The sequence below is a fragment of the Loxodonta africana genome, chromosome 13 (assembly GCF_030014295.1).
Source record: "Loxodonta africana isolate mLoxAfr1 chromosome 13, mLoxAfr1.hap2, whole genome shotgun sequence".
Lineage (NCBI taxonomy): Eukaryota > Metazoa > Chordata > Mammalia > Proboscidea > Elephantidae > Loxodonta > Loxodonta africana.
The window spans coordinates 38,897,286-38,912,943 of record NC_087354.1 but is presented as its reverse complement, the minus strand read 5'-3'; the positions used below and the strand labels follow the sequence as shown (position 1 = coordinate 38,912,943).

At 52.2% G+C, this 15,658-nt stretch overlaps 2 protein-coding genes across 14 annotated transcripts in view; one reads left to right on the top strand and one right to left on the bottom strand.

Annotated features, from left to right (window-relative positions):
• SCAPER (S-phase cyclin A associated protein in the ER) overlaps window positions 1–3,283 on the top strand; it is a 492,396-nt gene extending 489,113 nt beyond the window's left edge. For 11 of the 13 annotated variants that reach the window (XM_023552952.2, XM_023552948.2, XM_023552950.2 and 8 more), the window contains one exon: window positions 1,994–3,283. In XM_023552952.2, coding sequence (XP_023408720.1) covers window positions 1,994–2,097 — 104 coding nt within the window. In that variant the 3' untranslated portion in view covers window positions 2,098–3,283. The remainder of the gene's footprint in view (window positions 1–1,993) is intronic. The other 2 variants (XM_010593775.3, XM_023552953.2) reach the window with 1 other exon arrangement.
• A 5,703-nt stretch (window positions 3,284–8,986) lies between these two features.
• ISL2 (ISL LIM homeobox 2) lies at window positions 8,987–15,382 on the bottom strand. Its single transcript, XM_064267220.1, has 6 exons — window positions 14,314–15,382; window positions 13,303–13,492; window positions 12,765–13,027; window positions 10,644–10,927; window positions 9,852–10,019; window positions 8,987–9,415 (listed from the first exon to the last, which is right to left on the bottom strand). The coding sequence occupies exons 1-6, from the start codon at window positions 14,369–14,371 to the stop codon at window positions 9,299–9,301; spliced, it is 1,080 nt and encodes a 359-aa protein (XP_064123290.1). The 5' UTR covers window positions 14,372–15,382; the 3' UTR covers window positions 8,987–9,298.
• Between the last annotated feature and the right edge of the window lie 276 nt (window positions 15,383–15,658).

Below are 15,658 nucleotides of genomic sequence, written 5' to 3'. Positions count from 1 at the left end.
TGTAAAAATTACAGCCTAGAAAACCCTACAGGGCAGTTCTACTCTGACTCGATGGCACACAACAACATCGTGCAAGATATAACAAATGGTGAATAATTACTACTAAAGAGCCACTTTGTAGCACAGCAATCAGATCATTAATGTTGACCTTAATTACTCATAGAAATACTGAAGTCACATAGATTTGGTTCCCTATCCATGTCCAGAATAAAGTTATCAATGATAGTAACTCATATTTTCCCCTAAAGTATTTGAACTTTTTTATTTGTTAGCAAAGTTCAGGGGCCAAAAGATTTATAGTTTTGTTTTCTATAGTGTTCCTACTGGGGTGTTTCCTCTGACCAGAGTTGGAGATTTAGAATGTTAAAGTACATTTTTTTTTTTTTTAATATTCTGCCACCCAGACTGTAATTGAGAAGTACAAGTTCCATCTCTCATTGAGGCCTTAATCCATATTTTCAAAAGTCTTCCATTAGTTTGGTAGTCTTGAAAGTGTCCAGTCCATGGCCCACTCCCGGCAGGACCCTCTGGGGCACCCACCAATAAGCGCTTACTTGGAGGGGGACTACTTGTACTCTGTCACAAAAGAAAAAATCATCTACTGTGAATGGAAGTGTATGGAAGACAATACAACTAAAGCTGTTACAATGTTATGAAAAAATGTCATATTTTATTGACCCAGGTACCCAGAGAAGTAAACAAAAAGCTATGCAACTTTTCGGAAATTCATTTCAACGTCACAGTACCACTTGTCTAAGCCAGAATTTGTGTGCAAGTTCAGCTCTGCCCTGACTCACTCAGCCACAGCCTGTTTCTGGTTTTTTTCATTTTTTGTTTTGCTTTAAAAAAAAAAAAAAAAACCTATACAGGCTACTTGGGAGAAATCAGTTATATTTCTTACAAACCAGTTTTTTTTTTTTAATTCTGAATAAATAAAAAATACTTAGAAAAATCTTTCAGTACATGTATTTTTAATTTGTACAGCAATTTTTTTTTTTTTTTTTTTGCCAGTAAAAAATGTAGACATTCTTTTTTCTTACTCTTTCTCCTAACCACAAAGAGTGAGTCACTATTTGCTGCCTATCTGGAAGGCAGAGTCCCAAGGGCTGCCTCTGCCTGTTTGGTGGGCTGAGGCCTGTGGGAGCCTCATCCATTTTTCTTTTCCAAGGGACCAGCTTCTCTGACTTTCATTCTTTCCCCAATTAAATGGGCTTAGTCCACACAACAGAAAATGGGGAATTGGTCTCTGCTTTGCTCAGAAAGGTCGTCAATGTTGGTGACTGCTCATGGTGCCAGTTTGCACCTTTGGACATCTGTCCTTCGTTGGACTTCTCAGTCCCCACAAAATGTTTCAAGAACGTTTTGAGTTCATTGCTCAGATGAACCCTTACGTGTAAAACAACTCCTGGTGGCACCGATTTCTTATTTGCTGAGGAAGAATTCTCATTTTCAAATACCCACTGCTCACTGACTGCCCAGCCATGCGATTGTTTCCTTTGCCAGCATTACTAGCCATTAAAGCCCCTGTTTCCTTTGCTTTGTTACACAGGCAGCTGAATGCTAAATTTGAACATTTTTTAAAGTTATATTTAAGCTAAAAATAATGTTTTAAGTTAAATAGACTGTATTAGAAAACGTATGTCACAGTTTATATACAGATTTACCCTTTCAAGGCTAACTTAAGGATAGAATATATGACCATTTTATTTTGTTCACTGTAACTTATTTTCCCCTTCAGTATTTTCTTTTCTCCTTCATTTATTTTACTCTAGAGTCCAAAAATAATTTTTTGGTAATGGTTTACATAGAATATGTAAAATTCGATTAAAATATATATGTCTATGCTAGATAGGTAAACTGGTTTACAAAAAAAATGTATCATGGTTTATTTGAAATATATGTCTCCATTTAGTACTCAGATATCAAAGTAAATTTAATTTCTTAAGCTCCAAAGAATTTAACTCTATTAACTTTTTTTCTTTTTTTCTCTCAGGAAAATGCCTTGGTTCCCAAGACTATCTTGAGCTGGCTAACCGATTTCCTCAGCAGGCTTGGGAAGAAGCTCGACAGTTTTTCTTGAAAAAAGAGAAAAAATAAATGTTTTATTTGGGTCCGCATTTGAGTACCCTCGTTAATATTTTAAATTGTTCAAACAAACTTTCTCACTGTTCCTTAAGAAATTCATTTTCCCATGTTTATACTGTCCCCTGCACTGTAGATATGGTATATACTTTGTGCTGTTTATAATGACTGTAGATACTTTAATGTTCTACTTTCTAATTTTACAAGTCGAGTTTGTTTCATTGATGCATAATATTTTGGATTTTGGTAACTTCCATCCAATCATAATATATAACTTGCATTTGTAATATGGGTGAAATTAGACACCAAATTAGAAAGTCTGTTTTGTTCTTGTAATAAAATAAATTATTCTGTTTGCAATGTGACTTTATTTCACATTTAGTCTTTTCAAACTTTTGTTGAGGCAATACAAATTTGGGGGAAAAAAACTCCAATGCCTAAGGTATCTTTAATTAAAGACTTAATTAAAGTTTACTCTCTCTGAATTTCCCTTTTTAATGTTTGGGGTAAGGATGTTTCTAACACTTTCACATTCCAACTGCATAGTGTGTTTTGAGGGCTTCTTAAAGTGAGTTTAGAGCACTGTATTCATTGGTCTGCCCAAAGTTTCGTAGCAGGCAAGACTGAGAATGTCCTCTAGTATTGCTGAACCCAAGTATTCTCCGGAAAAAAAGATTAGTGATGTAAAAAAGATCAATCATAATGAACTATCCTAAAGAATTTTCTCAAATAATTGTGAGTTGAAGCAACACTGAAGTAAAAATAAAGCAGAAGGTCACAGTGACTCTGAATAAGTTTCCAACTACCCCGATGCACTGCACTGCACACAGTTGAACGTGTGAAGTGTCAGCCTGGGAGATGTTGACCTTTTCATGTCTTGTTCTCACCATTTCTCCACAGTAAGCCCACGGTCAGTGCTAAGCCGTTCACTGAGTGACATCAGCAATAATTTCTGTCAGATAAGAATCAGACAACTACCAAGAAAAAAGATCTGGTGGGGAGGGGGAGTTGATCTGAAAATTCATCAGACCCAAGATCATCAGATCGGAAACTGGAAAACACAGAAGTTTCGACTGTTTTTAAAAGCAGACTTCTACCTAATGCTCGAGAGATTTCTTTTTGGAGCCTCATAAAGCTGCCGAATTATGTATATTCTGTTTTTACTTCTTTGCAAATTGAGAGAAAATAAAGTCCAATTAAAAAAAAAAAAAAAAGACAAACATCCCTGTGGGCTCCATGCTCCCGCCGCCGCGACACCCTGGCGTCCTCCCACGCTTTGGGCTGCAGAAGCCACAGGCTGGCCGGGACCCCCACCCCCAAGTCTCGAACACTGCGCCCCGACCGCCTGGCCTCGAGGGCGGAGGGTCCGCCAGCTACAAAAGCAGCCGGACAGGCTCTCTGGAAGCCCCTCCAGCCTCGACAGAGTCCGCACCCAGAGCTCGGGCGGCGACTTCGCCTTGAGGCGCGGGAGCAGGACCCAGGGCTCCCGCCCGGCCCGGGGCAGTGCGCGCAGACGCTCAGGCTGCCTGGCCCGGCTGTGCGCCGCTCTCCGGAGGGGAGGCCTGGGCCTGGCGCCCGCGTCCTCCTCTTCGACGGCCGGGTCTCCTCCGCGGCCAGCGGCCCAAGAGGCGGAGGCAGGTGTCCGTAGCAGGCTCATTCTGCGACTAGCAGCCGCCCCAAGTGCCCCAACCCGGAGAGGAGTTACCGAATCCCGCTTGGCCCGTGCGTCTCGGGGCGTCGATGCAGAATCTTTGTGGCTGAAAGGAATAATCAAATATTTATAAGATTTCCTGCAAGACATTTCATAATAGAATATACTTCTTATCTGGTCGGAAATTTGCCAAAAACTCATAAATAATTGAGACAGCTGTGATTAACCTCCCAGAAACCATAGGAGGATTCGCAATTAAACGTTTAATTAAATGGTCTCATTGCCCCCTTCGTCCTGGAGGAAAAGGGGCTTGATAGAGACAAACCCCGGCCCCCACCAGCTAGGGAGCCCCCACCCAGCCGGGGAACCCCCACCGAGCCAGGGAGCGCCCACCCAGCCGGGGAGCCCCCAGGCGCGTGGCTGCGGGGCTCCGGCCTGGGATCGACTGATGGCTGTGGGACACCCTGTGCCTACCGACCCGGGCAGTTTCTATAGGTCTCAAGTTCCGCTTCTGAGTGCGCGTTCCGGCCGGGCCAGCGTGATTTAAGCCCTAACTCTCCCGGGTTTTACGACTTCTAAACTCTCCAGGCAAGGAGGAGAGCGCGGCGCCCAGGTGAGCGCGGGCACATTTTGTTCCAGTCTGCGGGGGCGCAGTGCCACCCACAGGCTTTCTCCTGGGGCGGAGACCCGCATCCCGAGTGTCCCGAGGCTGAGGCAGACCCACGCGGGGCAGAGAAGAACGGCCCCTGCTGGGTCCAGCCTGTGAAGCTGACAATGCCACTGGGCACAGCCTGAGCAAAAGCCATGATTTTGCCTGGGCTTCAAAACCCAGAATTTGAGTCAAATAGTAAAAGCCGCCTGAAGCCCGGGAGCAGTGACATTTGAATGCCCGATGCCGTTGCCCAACAGAATTTCCCTCTCCCGGCGACAGGCAGCTGCCCTCCCCGGTAGCTCTCGGCAGGGGCTCGTCACGCCAGACACCCAACAGGATATCGGAGCCTCTCCTCTTTCCTTGCACTGTCATTCCCGGGCGCTGTGACCTGGACCCATGAACCTGGCCCGTGAGCCTAGGTCAGGACCTGCCTCCCCTAATACTCCTCCCTTCTTTTCTTTCCCAGCACAGCTGGGGAAACCTCCCGAGTCAATTCTTCCCGGGCTTTGTGCCAAGCTTTCAAAATTCTTGGGTCTCAGTAAACTGGGAAGGGATTACTCCTCACGATCCCCATTCTACCATTTCCCTGTCGTCCCTAGTCCCTACTGCCACAACCCCAACATAGGGGTCTTCTGTAGTCAAACCGCCCCTTCAAATGTTGTTTCCCAGCGAGAAACCTCACCTTTAGTGAGCTCCTGCCCACCTCTGCCTTACTCCTTGACCCACTCTCCCATCAGCTGCTGACCTTCTTGACCATGGGGGTTGGACTGGAGCCTGGCTCACCTAACACTCTGGCCCTTCAGGCATGATTGCTGCTGGGGCCCCAAAAGTGCTTTAGAAATTGAACCCCCCTCCCCCCCATCTGAATCCTAATTGAGTATTTCCTTGTTCTCTTTCTCCCATTATTACTGTCTAGCTCCATTTCTCTGTATCCTCCATGCGTAGTCCCCATCAGCAAGGTGCTAGTCTCTAATTGGTCACGAACTCCTCATTTCACTGAATCCCAGTATCTTCAAGAAAGTTTACATCAGTCAGACCCATATTTAAAAGCCTCTAATCTTCCTTACATCAGCTTAATAAACTCCTTCCAAATTTCCTGCTTTTATCACAACTCCACTGGGAACTTCTCTGTAAATAGTTATTATTCGTTCATTGTTTTCTCTCTCCAGTGTCATGTTATTCAGCTAATTCTCTTGCTCTTTTTTGGTGAACACCCTTATGGGAAAACACAGCTAACTCAAAGTATGGAAGTTTATACTCTCCCCTGGGCAGCCGAGGCAGAATCTCAAAATTTTCTAGAGAACAATCTTAGACAATGTGTCATTTAAGCCCAGTATTTGTAGCTCTGACAAAACTGAGCTTTAAGCTATTCTATATTCAAAATTAATACTGGTTTCTGTTCCACAATCCATTAAATATTAAAGTTCGTTAAGAATATGGCCACAGGGACTCTGAATTTCCCAGAATTAGGCAGTCTTTCAATATGTATTAAATTTTGTGGTATAATAGCTATAAACTTTTCCATCTCTGGGAATCCCTTTCCTACCTCAATTACATAGAGCTATCCAAATTATTAGATAAATCTTCTGAGAAAATCTTATTCTCAAGTGATTCTAACTAAATAACTCCTATTTTCCACCTATGGCCTCTTTTATTAAACTGAGTTTTTAGCATGCAACCAGGGGACCTCACTTTAAAAGTTCAGTAAGCATAAAGTACTACACTCGTAATTGTTACAGGTAATTTAATTTACAGGGAAATCCCTACCGTATTACAGAAGATGTTTAAAGATGACCTGGGAACCAGTAAAGCTGATGTTTATTAATGTAACTAACCAACCGTTGACCTGGCACTTCACCAGGGACCCTTGTAATAAGGATTCAGAGTCAAACCCTTTCCCTAAAAACCCACATGGAAAATGATATGCCCTTTTGCATGGCTAGAGACAAACTACAGGAGAGAAAAGCTTGTGACGTTTTATACAGTACAGATGCAGTCACCCCAATACACGATAACCACCTTTTACCTGGGAAATTTCCCATTATTCAAAAACAGACACACTCATCATATAAACATCAATAAGAGGAATTAGATTTTTGATCTATGAAGACATAATTATGTAAGCAGATGTTCCCATTGGTAGCATTACTGTGCTCAACAGTGTGTCAAAAGGGAAAATCCAGAGCTAATTAACAGCAACTATTAATAAAATTCTTTATTCAAGAACTTATTTCTCCTTTAAAAGAAAAACAAGACTCACTATCCTGGATAAATCAAAAGAACTCAAAAGTAAGATTTCTTGAGAGTTCAGCCCCCATCCAATGGCCAGCCACAAGGTAAAGGGGGATGTGTGGATTTCTTTTTGGGAGGGAGTGGTCTAAGAGAAGGAAGCCTCACAGAACCCAGCCCTGCTTATTAAAACCGTTTCTGGGCACTTGAGAGGTAAAGCTGGTCCTCATTAGCCCTGCATATATCTCTTCCCTTATCTCTGAGTTTGCAGCACCATTTCCTAAATCCTGAAGAAGGGGAATGCTCCCTTTAATGTTTTTGCTACCATCACTTTGACTTGCAGGAAGTAAAATATAAATGTGGCTCTATTTTCCCACCTCCTCCCATTTTCTTTCAATAATTGCCAGCAAACCTTCCATCTCTAAAGGGGAAGAGGGCACGGAATCCTGCCATTAGCTCTACTGGAAAACCTGTGGAAAGCCTGTGGCTTTCTAACAGAAGGTACCTACTCCTCTCTCCAGAGACCGCAGCTGCCCGTCAGACACATTTTCCTCACCAGCCACTACCTGAGCTAAGCTGACAACTATCCCTACCCAGTCAGGGCGTTGCCCTCTTTCAATATAAACCCTGGACAAAGAAGGATGCATTTATGGGTCATTTAACTCAGGGGACAAGGAAACGGAAACTCATCGTCAGAGATTGGGGAGGAGTAGGTGGATAGGCCGGTGGGCTGCCCGCTAGCTTCCTGAGTCCCATCAAGTGAGGACTGGTCTTGGAAAAGAACTGTCCCAGGCTGCCAAAGGGTTAAATACTTGTGAAGGGTAAAACCTGAGCCTCGCGTTTTTTGTGCTTGCCCGGGGGCCTGCTGGAGAGATTCAGTATCTCTCGGTTATTTCCTGCGATCACTAAAGCCAGTTTTCAAGAAAACAAGTCGCAGGGGTTTGAAATGTCACACCAAGTGACCTGGGCACGGCATATCCAGAGGCCATTCCCAGCCCCCTCCCACCCGGACCATCCCCGCCCCCTCCATTTCGGGTCTGGAAAGAAAATAAACCAAGGACACGCCAGACTGGTTCTGGGTGGACTTATTTTCCCCAGCAGCCGCGATCCTAGCGGGGGCTTGTTGTGGCTCCTTCAGCGTATCGCTTGCAGGTGATGCCAAATGCAGATAAGGAGCCGCCGCCCGGCCTTCTCCTCTGTCTAGACGGGAGAATTAATGCAGCGAGATTGATCACGTCGCGCGTCCACTCAGGGGACAACACGGAGGACGAGCCGTCATGGCTGCCGGGTCTAGCCGGGGTCGGCCCCTTGGTTCGCCCCGGGCCCGCGGGCCGGCCTCGCTGCTCGACGGCGGGGCCGGGGGTGGCCTAGGCGCCCGGGAATGCGAGTCCAGGCTCCGGACAGGCGGGAAAAGCAGCGCTGGGAGGCCCCGAGTGCTCCGGGGCGAAAGTGGGGCGAGGGGCCGGGGCCGCGGCCTGGAGACAGGGGACCACCAGGCAGGCGCCGGCTCCAGGAACCGGGCGAGCAGCGACAAGGCGAAGCTGAGAGAGTGGGTCCCGTCCCTGGCGAGCTTGACCACTGGCCAGAGTCCGCCGCGGGGCTGCGACCGGGGCGCAGCGGGCTTCCCGCCAGAACCGGCTTGCCCCACTCGCCCCGACGGCCTCTACCGCGCGGCGCCAGGAAGCCGCGCGCAGGGACGCCGCGCCCAGCCTCCGGGACGGTTCGAGGCTCACGCGCAAGGCGGTGCCGCGGGCGCACGGACCTAGCGCCGCCCCGCGCGGCGCCCAATCCCCGCCGGGCCCGCCTCCTGCCCGGGAGCGAGCACGCGGACCCCAGGCGCGCGAGGCGCGAGTTGCCCCGGGTTGGGTGCCGAGACCCAGACGCCCGCTCCGTGGTGACTAATTTTCGTTGAAACGAACTCAACTCCCGAGTTTACGTTGGCCCAGCCCTCCCGCTGCGTCCACCGTACACAGGAGCAGCAGCGCACGATTAGTATTTTTTATTAAGATCAAAATATTCGTCCCACTGTGAACTGGCTGTTCTGACAATAAATAACAATAACTTACGTTTGTTTGTTCGGCAAAGGCTCACACACTCTGTCCTCCGTCGACTGATAATTTAAAACATTTTCAAGGAAAGTCTCCTTTCTACTTTTTTTTTTTTTTTCCAGCAATCATGCGCTTTGGGGGTTTGAGTGTCTGTTCTTTGGGGTTTTCCCCTTTCCTCCATCCCCTCTAAGGCCCGGGCGGAGCCGCCTGGGAGTGCGGGGCGGGTGTGAGGAAGGAGCCCCTGTGGGCGAGCTCAGAGCCGGCGCGGCGCGGCGCCGGAAGGGCCCTGCGTGTTCTCCACGCTCAGGGTGGGTAGGTGGGTGGGGGGCGAGGAGAGACAGAGCGGCAGCGGCCACGGTGCGTGGGGGAGGCGAGAGCAGACCTAACCCTGGTAAATCTCAAATTCTGGTCGTGAAAAAATAAAGTCTTCGGAGCAGGGGTCTCCAGTCTGGCGAAAGCAGGTTGCGTCCTGGCGCTTATGGCTGTCCTGACCGTTTCTCTCGGCCCTCTCTCTTTAAATAGCAATAATGAGAATTTAAAAGGCGAGAGAGTTTTCGGAGCTGGAATGGCCTGAGCATGGGTGAGTCTCATGCAGGGAGCATGCGAGGTCCGCCGGCTGACGGGGAGGGGTCCCCCTCACGTCTCCACCGGACTTGGCACCATGCTGTTGGGGGTGTCGGGGAGCTGCGAGGACAGGGAGGTCACGTCGCTGCCGGAGGAGTTACCCAGGGAGCCGGACTCGGAGAAGGAGACCTGGGGCGGCGGATACACCAAGGATGAGTGAATGAAGACATGCCCGAGCTGGTGCTCAGGGGCCTCTTGCTTCGGGGGTGGGGGCAGTGTCCCTTGGGGACTGGCCACCAACTGGCCACAAGCCTGGTTGAGAAGGCGGCCAGGTTCCCAGGCGATTAGGGTTGGGGCACAGGCTGGTTTACCCTGCGACCTTTCCTGCGCACACTTTAATCCGGGAGACCCAGGTCAGGGCGAGCTGTGGGCTGGGATGCTGTTGCAGCTACTCCCTTTCCCCACTAGTCCCCCACTGCCGAGAGTTGTCCCCTAGCCTCCCATCTCATCTCAGCCTCTTCCTTCCCGCCTCGGCGACGTCCCGACTGTGCCAGGCTATTCCATCCCCACCCTCCCGCAGGGTCTGTGGGAGTCCGAAGCCGGGGCGGGTCGGGGAGGACCTCACCAGCTGCTGGAAGGCAGGTTGGTCCAGGTCACTCTGGAGGGCGAACTCGCTGAGTGCTTTCCACGGCGGCTGGTACGTCTGCACCTCGACTGCGCTGCCCTGCACCGCGCTTTCGTGGCGGATAGGGCTGCCCGCCACGAGGGGCGTCCCGGTCAGTCCCTGGAGGCTCTGCGGGGCAAGGCAGGGGGAGGTCGCTCGAGTTAGATCTTGCTTTTTCCACCACCATAGAGGCTGAGACCGGAGACAATGCAGGTTGTTTTGGAGCCTGCAATGATTTGGGTGTGGGAGAGGAGCACTTGACCGGTATTGGGTTGAGCCCTCTTTCCGCACTCGGGATACTCCGGGGCCCGCAGACCCGCCACCACTGCTCTGCCCCAGTGCTAGGAGCCAACTACACGGGAAGGACACTCGAGGTCTGCGCTCGCGTCCCTAGTCAGGTGTGCAGAGGAGAGGGGTTCAAACTGAGCCAGGCCAAGGGAAAGACCCAACTTGCTAGCCTGACTTGTGGGTGCTGCGTACAATCATACCGCCTTCGGCCCCTCGCTGCGCCCCCAGCCCCCAACTCCGGGTTGCTGGCGGGCCAGAGAGAAGGCCCCACCTCAGATGCAGTAATTACAGGACCTTAAACGCCAAGGCAAGCCTTCCTCAGAAAGCACAAACACACATGGTTTGGAAAGTACAGTTCCCCGGGATCTCCCCAAAGGGAGAGCCGGCCCAGAAAAGGGCTCACGGACGCCGCGGGCGAACCCAATGTCCCTCCCGTCCGGCTCCTCGGGCCTCGGAGTCCCTCACCGTCTTGTCGTTGTGCTGCTGCTGCTGCAGCTGCTTCATGAGAATGGATTTCTTCTTGTCTTTGCATCGTTTGTTCTGGAACCAGACGCGGATAACCCGCGGGCTCAGACCGGTCATCTCCACCAGCTGCTCCTTCATAAGCGCGTCGGGCCGCGGGTTGGCCGCGTAGCACGTTCGCAGTGTGTGCAGCTGCTTCTCGTTGAGCACGGTCCGCACGCGGGTTGTCTTCTCCGTCTGCTTGTGCACGTGCGGGCGCAGCGAGGGCTGCCGGCCCGCCCCAGGGTCTGGAGAACAAGGGGGCGAGAAGTGAGCAAGGGGCCGCGACCCACCCGCCTGGCGCCCCGTCTCGGGGCGACCCGAGCCCTTTGGGGCTCAATTTCGTTTTGTTTTTTAATTCTGTTTCTTTTTGTTGTTGGTCTCCCTTTACCATCGGATCTCCTTACCCCGAGGGAGCGGAGCATTTCGTCCCTTCACCTAGCTCCTTGGCCGGGCTGCCCCGCTGCGTTCTCCCCGGAGCGTAAGCGGGGCCCGGGAGCTTCGCGCTAGGCCGCTGAGGGCCGGGAGTGGCCGCCCCCGGCTGTGCCCCCTGCACTCACCCGACCCTGGGAGAGCCGGTTTGGGCCCCGGTGAAGAGTGAAGCCCTCCGGAAGAAGCCCGAGTGTGTGAGGAAGAGGAAGGAGGCGAGCACCCGGGCCCGCCGCTGCGGTGGGGAAGCGGCGCTGCTGCGGGGTGGGGGTGCGGGGCTTCTCCAGCTTCCTGGGCTTCCCCCTCGTTCGGAGGCCGCTCAGGCCCCACCAGCCTGCGGCACCGGCAGGCCTCCAGGGCCAGGACGGGTTTCTTCCTGCCCGCCCTCGGACCTCGGCCCCGCGGTCTCCTGCCTCCAGGCTCCACATTCCCTGGCCCAGCAGCCGCCCACCCTCCGGCCGGCGCGCAGCCGCTCGCAGTCTCCTCCCTTGGCCTCGGGTTCTCTCAGTCCCGGGGAACCAGGGCCTGATTCTGGTAGCCCGCAACCCGCAACAAACAGCAAGGAGCCTCTCAGAGAAGCCCCTCCGAGATCGCGGGTGGAGGTGCACTCGTTTTCATCTTCATCCTGCTTCACGAATACATCCCGACCGACTGTATCTACACACCCACGCACATTTGCCGCACTGTTTCGATTTTGAGCCCCTCCAGGCATTTCTAGATCTGGATAAACATTTACAAATAGCCCATCCCGCCCAATTTCCTCATTCTATAGAGGAAGAAACAGAGGTCCAGAGAAGGAGTGCTGCAAAGCTACACAGCACTCGGAGGCCCCGCCTGATCTAGAGATCGCTTCAGGCTATGGCTATCTACTGGCAGCTGCCCCTGCCTGGGCCCAGCGTGCCGCTGTTTCCCACCACCCCTACCTGCCTAACCACACAGTCAGACCCCATCCCTGGGAGCTCCTGATTAGGACACAGAACATACCCTGCTGTACTTTTATCAGATCCCCGATTCCACCGTGCCTTTATACTCCCTCTCCACCAAGAAGCATTTGGCTAAGTTGTCCATCAAGTCGGGCCTCAAAAAACAAACAACAGACGCCCCCTCTTTGTCAGGTGGGTGGCCTTCAGAGCCTACGTTACCGGTGGGCCCCTGGCTGGCTGAGCCCAGGCCCAGCTCCGGGGTTGGGAGCTGTATGCCTTGCACACATTCCCCAGGGCACACTTATCTTTCTTCTCCGACAATAACACAGATTCCTGGAAGAAATTCCGAAGGCAAATCCCTCAGACAGGCACCCCTTAAGATTCCCTGTTGTCATACGCCCTCCTGCTCCCAGCACCCTGTCCCACATGTCATGGAGAACACAATTCCTCGCACTCACACATTCACACACACACACAATTCCAACTCACGCTGACGTACACACAATTTCTCCCGATACACACGAACACACACACCGGTGTTCCCAGCACACAGTTCTGCATTCACACAGAAAAACACAATCCTGGCAAACGGAACCACACATAAGCGACAATTTTCCGTCAGCAGCACAAGCAACGGCCCTACACCTACTCACCTACCTACCTACACACACACACCCCTCTTACTCCACTCACAGCAGCGCAGGAGCCGGAGGGCCCGGCGCGCGCGGCTTACCTGGCAAATGCAGGCCCCGGGCACCGGGCAGTGGGCCGGGGCTCCGCGGGCTGCCGGCCGCGGCGCGCTCGAGCAGGAGGCCGTGGTCGGCGCGGCAGAGCAGCTCGTGCTCCCGCAGCGAGAACTCGTCGCCCGGCAGCAGCTGGCGGCTGCACACTGAGCAGCGGAAGCACTCGATGTGGTATACGCTGTCCCGCGCCCGCATCACCAGATCGCTGCTGCTGAAGCCCACCTGGCACTTAGCGCACTTGATCCCGAACAGCCTGCGGACCCAGGGCGCGGGCGGCCTAAGTGCGGGGCCGCCGCCCAGCCGACCGCCTGCGGCCGCCCTCGCCTCTGGGACTGCTCACCGCTCGGGGCACGCGCGCCCAGAACGCTTTGGGACCCACGGGGAGGCCGCGGGAACCCCCCAACATGTGGGTTTCTTGACCGGGAGGCGCGCAGCAGCGCGTTGGGGGTGGGGCACGCGGGCGGGCCGCCATCCCTGAGCCCCGGCCCCTGCAGGCGGTGGCGGAGCCTGGGTTCCCGCGGGCCTCACCTGACGTAGTCCCGTTTGCAGTAGGTTTTCCCGTCTCTCACGAAGCACGTGCACGTCTCGTCCAGGTACTGGCTGCACTCGGCGCACTTCAGGCAAGCGGCGTGCCACTCGAGGTCGGGCGATACACGCAGGATAAACTGGTCGTGGATCTGACTCCCGCAGCCCACGCACATGGCCGTCCCGGGCTTCTCTGGCGGGGAAGGGCGCGGGGCTCGCGTCAGGCCTGGCTGCCCGGACCCCGGCCGGCCTCGGCCACTCCAGCCCCAATCCAACCCGCTCGCTCCCTCTTTAAAGAATCCCAGCCACAAGGAAAAGGAAAGAGATGCGCTGTCTAGAAGTCCAGACAATTGGGAAACGAAAAACCAAAATCTGCTGAATTTGCGAAGGGTTTTTGCCTCCCACCGAAATATTTTCGTTATTACATTCACTAGGACGCACAATCGTTTTTATCCATCTATGTTGTAACTAAATACTAATGTGAAGGTGAGAAGAAAGTAAATAGATACGTAGGCACTGCGGACGCTACCACACCATTACAGAACGGTGATGTCCCGGCATTTCCGCCCTCATACTCCCTCTCCCTGCGACTCCCTCCTATCCCAGCACAGACACCTCAGCTTTCAGCGGAGTCTGCGCTTGTCCTCTCTGACATTTCTTAGTTTAAATATCCCAGGTCAAACTAGAGAAGCCTTCCTTATTTGAAAGACCCACACAAAAAAAAAAACCCACATCCCTAAATCAAACCTAATTGCCTTAGCGCAAAACAGAGGCAGATTTCACAGCCCAGGGTCAGCCTCGCCAGCTTGAGAAATGTTTAATTACAAAATGAAAACAACGGAATTCCAAAGGATAAGCAGTCCTGCAGGAGAAATGCATTTATTTTTTCTCTCCCAAAGTGTCCTGTCAAATAGAAGCCACTTGTAGAATCCGTTAAACATCCTTCTGCATTACAAACACTGCATATTAAGCACACGCATACACACCCACAGACACACACAGAGAAAGACTTACTCTTGGAATGATCCCCCATAGCACCCAGAAAAGGATAATGAAAAATAATATCCACCATGCAGAAAAGAGATGTGCGCAAAGTGTGCGGCCAGGGGCAGAAGGACGAGGGTCGTGCGCCCAGCCTCTGCTCTTTGCTAACTAACTCCTCCTGCCCCGCGGAGTTGAAGGAGCGATTCCGCACCGGCCCGCACGCAGCATGACGTCAGCACGCACTCGCCCCGGGCCGGAGCTGGGGGCGGGACCTGTGGCGTCACGAAGCTTCCCCAGAACTGCTAGGGAAGCCGGGGAGGTGATGGGGACCTGGGGGCTGATGGGCGGGGAAGGTTGGGTGGAAGGCGGGGTTGAAGTGGGATTGGCTGGGAGGAAGTGGGCAAACCCTGATTGGCACGGAGTGAACAATGGAGCGCAGCCCCCTCCCCCGAAATCTACAAGAATCGTCTCTCCCGCCTGGGGTCGGGCAATCCCGGTTGGACCCTGCGTCATACCGCCGAGTGGCTCCGCGGCCGCCGCAGCTCTGAGCTTCCTCTTGGGCTTTCGGGGCGGTCTCCCCAGGTGCGCCTGAGCAGGGTGATGGATACTTAGGGTGGGGTGAGGGAGTCTCCTTTAAAAGCTTCCTTCTTGGGACGAAGGAGCTAGGGGAGAGGGGCTTCCGTTTGGACGTGACCAGCGCTGTCCAGCTGGTCACCTTTCTCCTCTCGTGCGCCTTTGTTCTCAGGGTCCAGGCTAGAGGAAGAGGCTAAGGAACGATCACCTGGGTTTGGGTCAACTCTTTTTAGACTTTTTAGACTTACCCTCACCGACTCTGGAAAACTTCTCCAAGTTGTAGCATTGGAGGGGTAGCGCCGGAACGCAGAATCCGAAGACGCTCTAGAACATGGGTCCTGATCCGGTCCTGGACTTGCTTTTTTTTAAAAACTCGACATGGACTCTCCCCTCGAATAGCGTAACTCCTTCCAGGAACACTGCTGGGTCGAGTGCGTACCCCACATCCAGGATAAGCGTTTTTTACAAATTGTCCTGTTTCATTTCACAAACCAACTACAACGCAAATAATCAGAAATAAACGTGGCAAGCGGGGTAATTTACTATCTGTGCAGTGGTTAGTCAGTCCTTAGAAAACCCGCGACTTCTGAGCATGGTCCAGGCATTTCTTTCTTTCAAAGAAATCGCTGTGGGTTTCGTTTGAAAGGGTTCAAAGATGGGAACATGAATTATAAATAACATTTATCCGAACACGGTGGCTGTTGTTTTCCCATTAAAAGGCGTACCAAGAACATGGTGCGGCGCCGAGGAGGGCCTGGGGACAAAGTGTCTCCACTGGGTTCTCAGACCCGGGCCCAGGTCC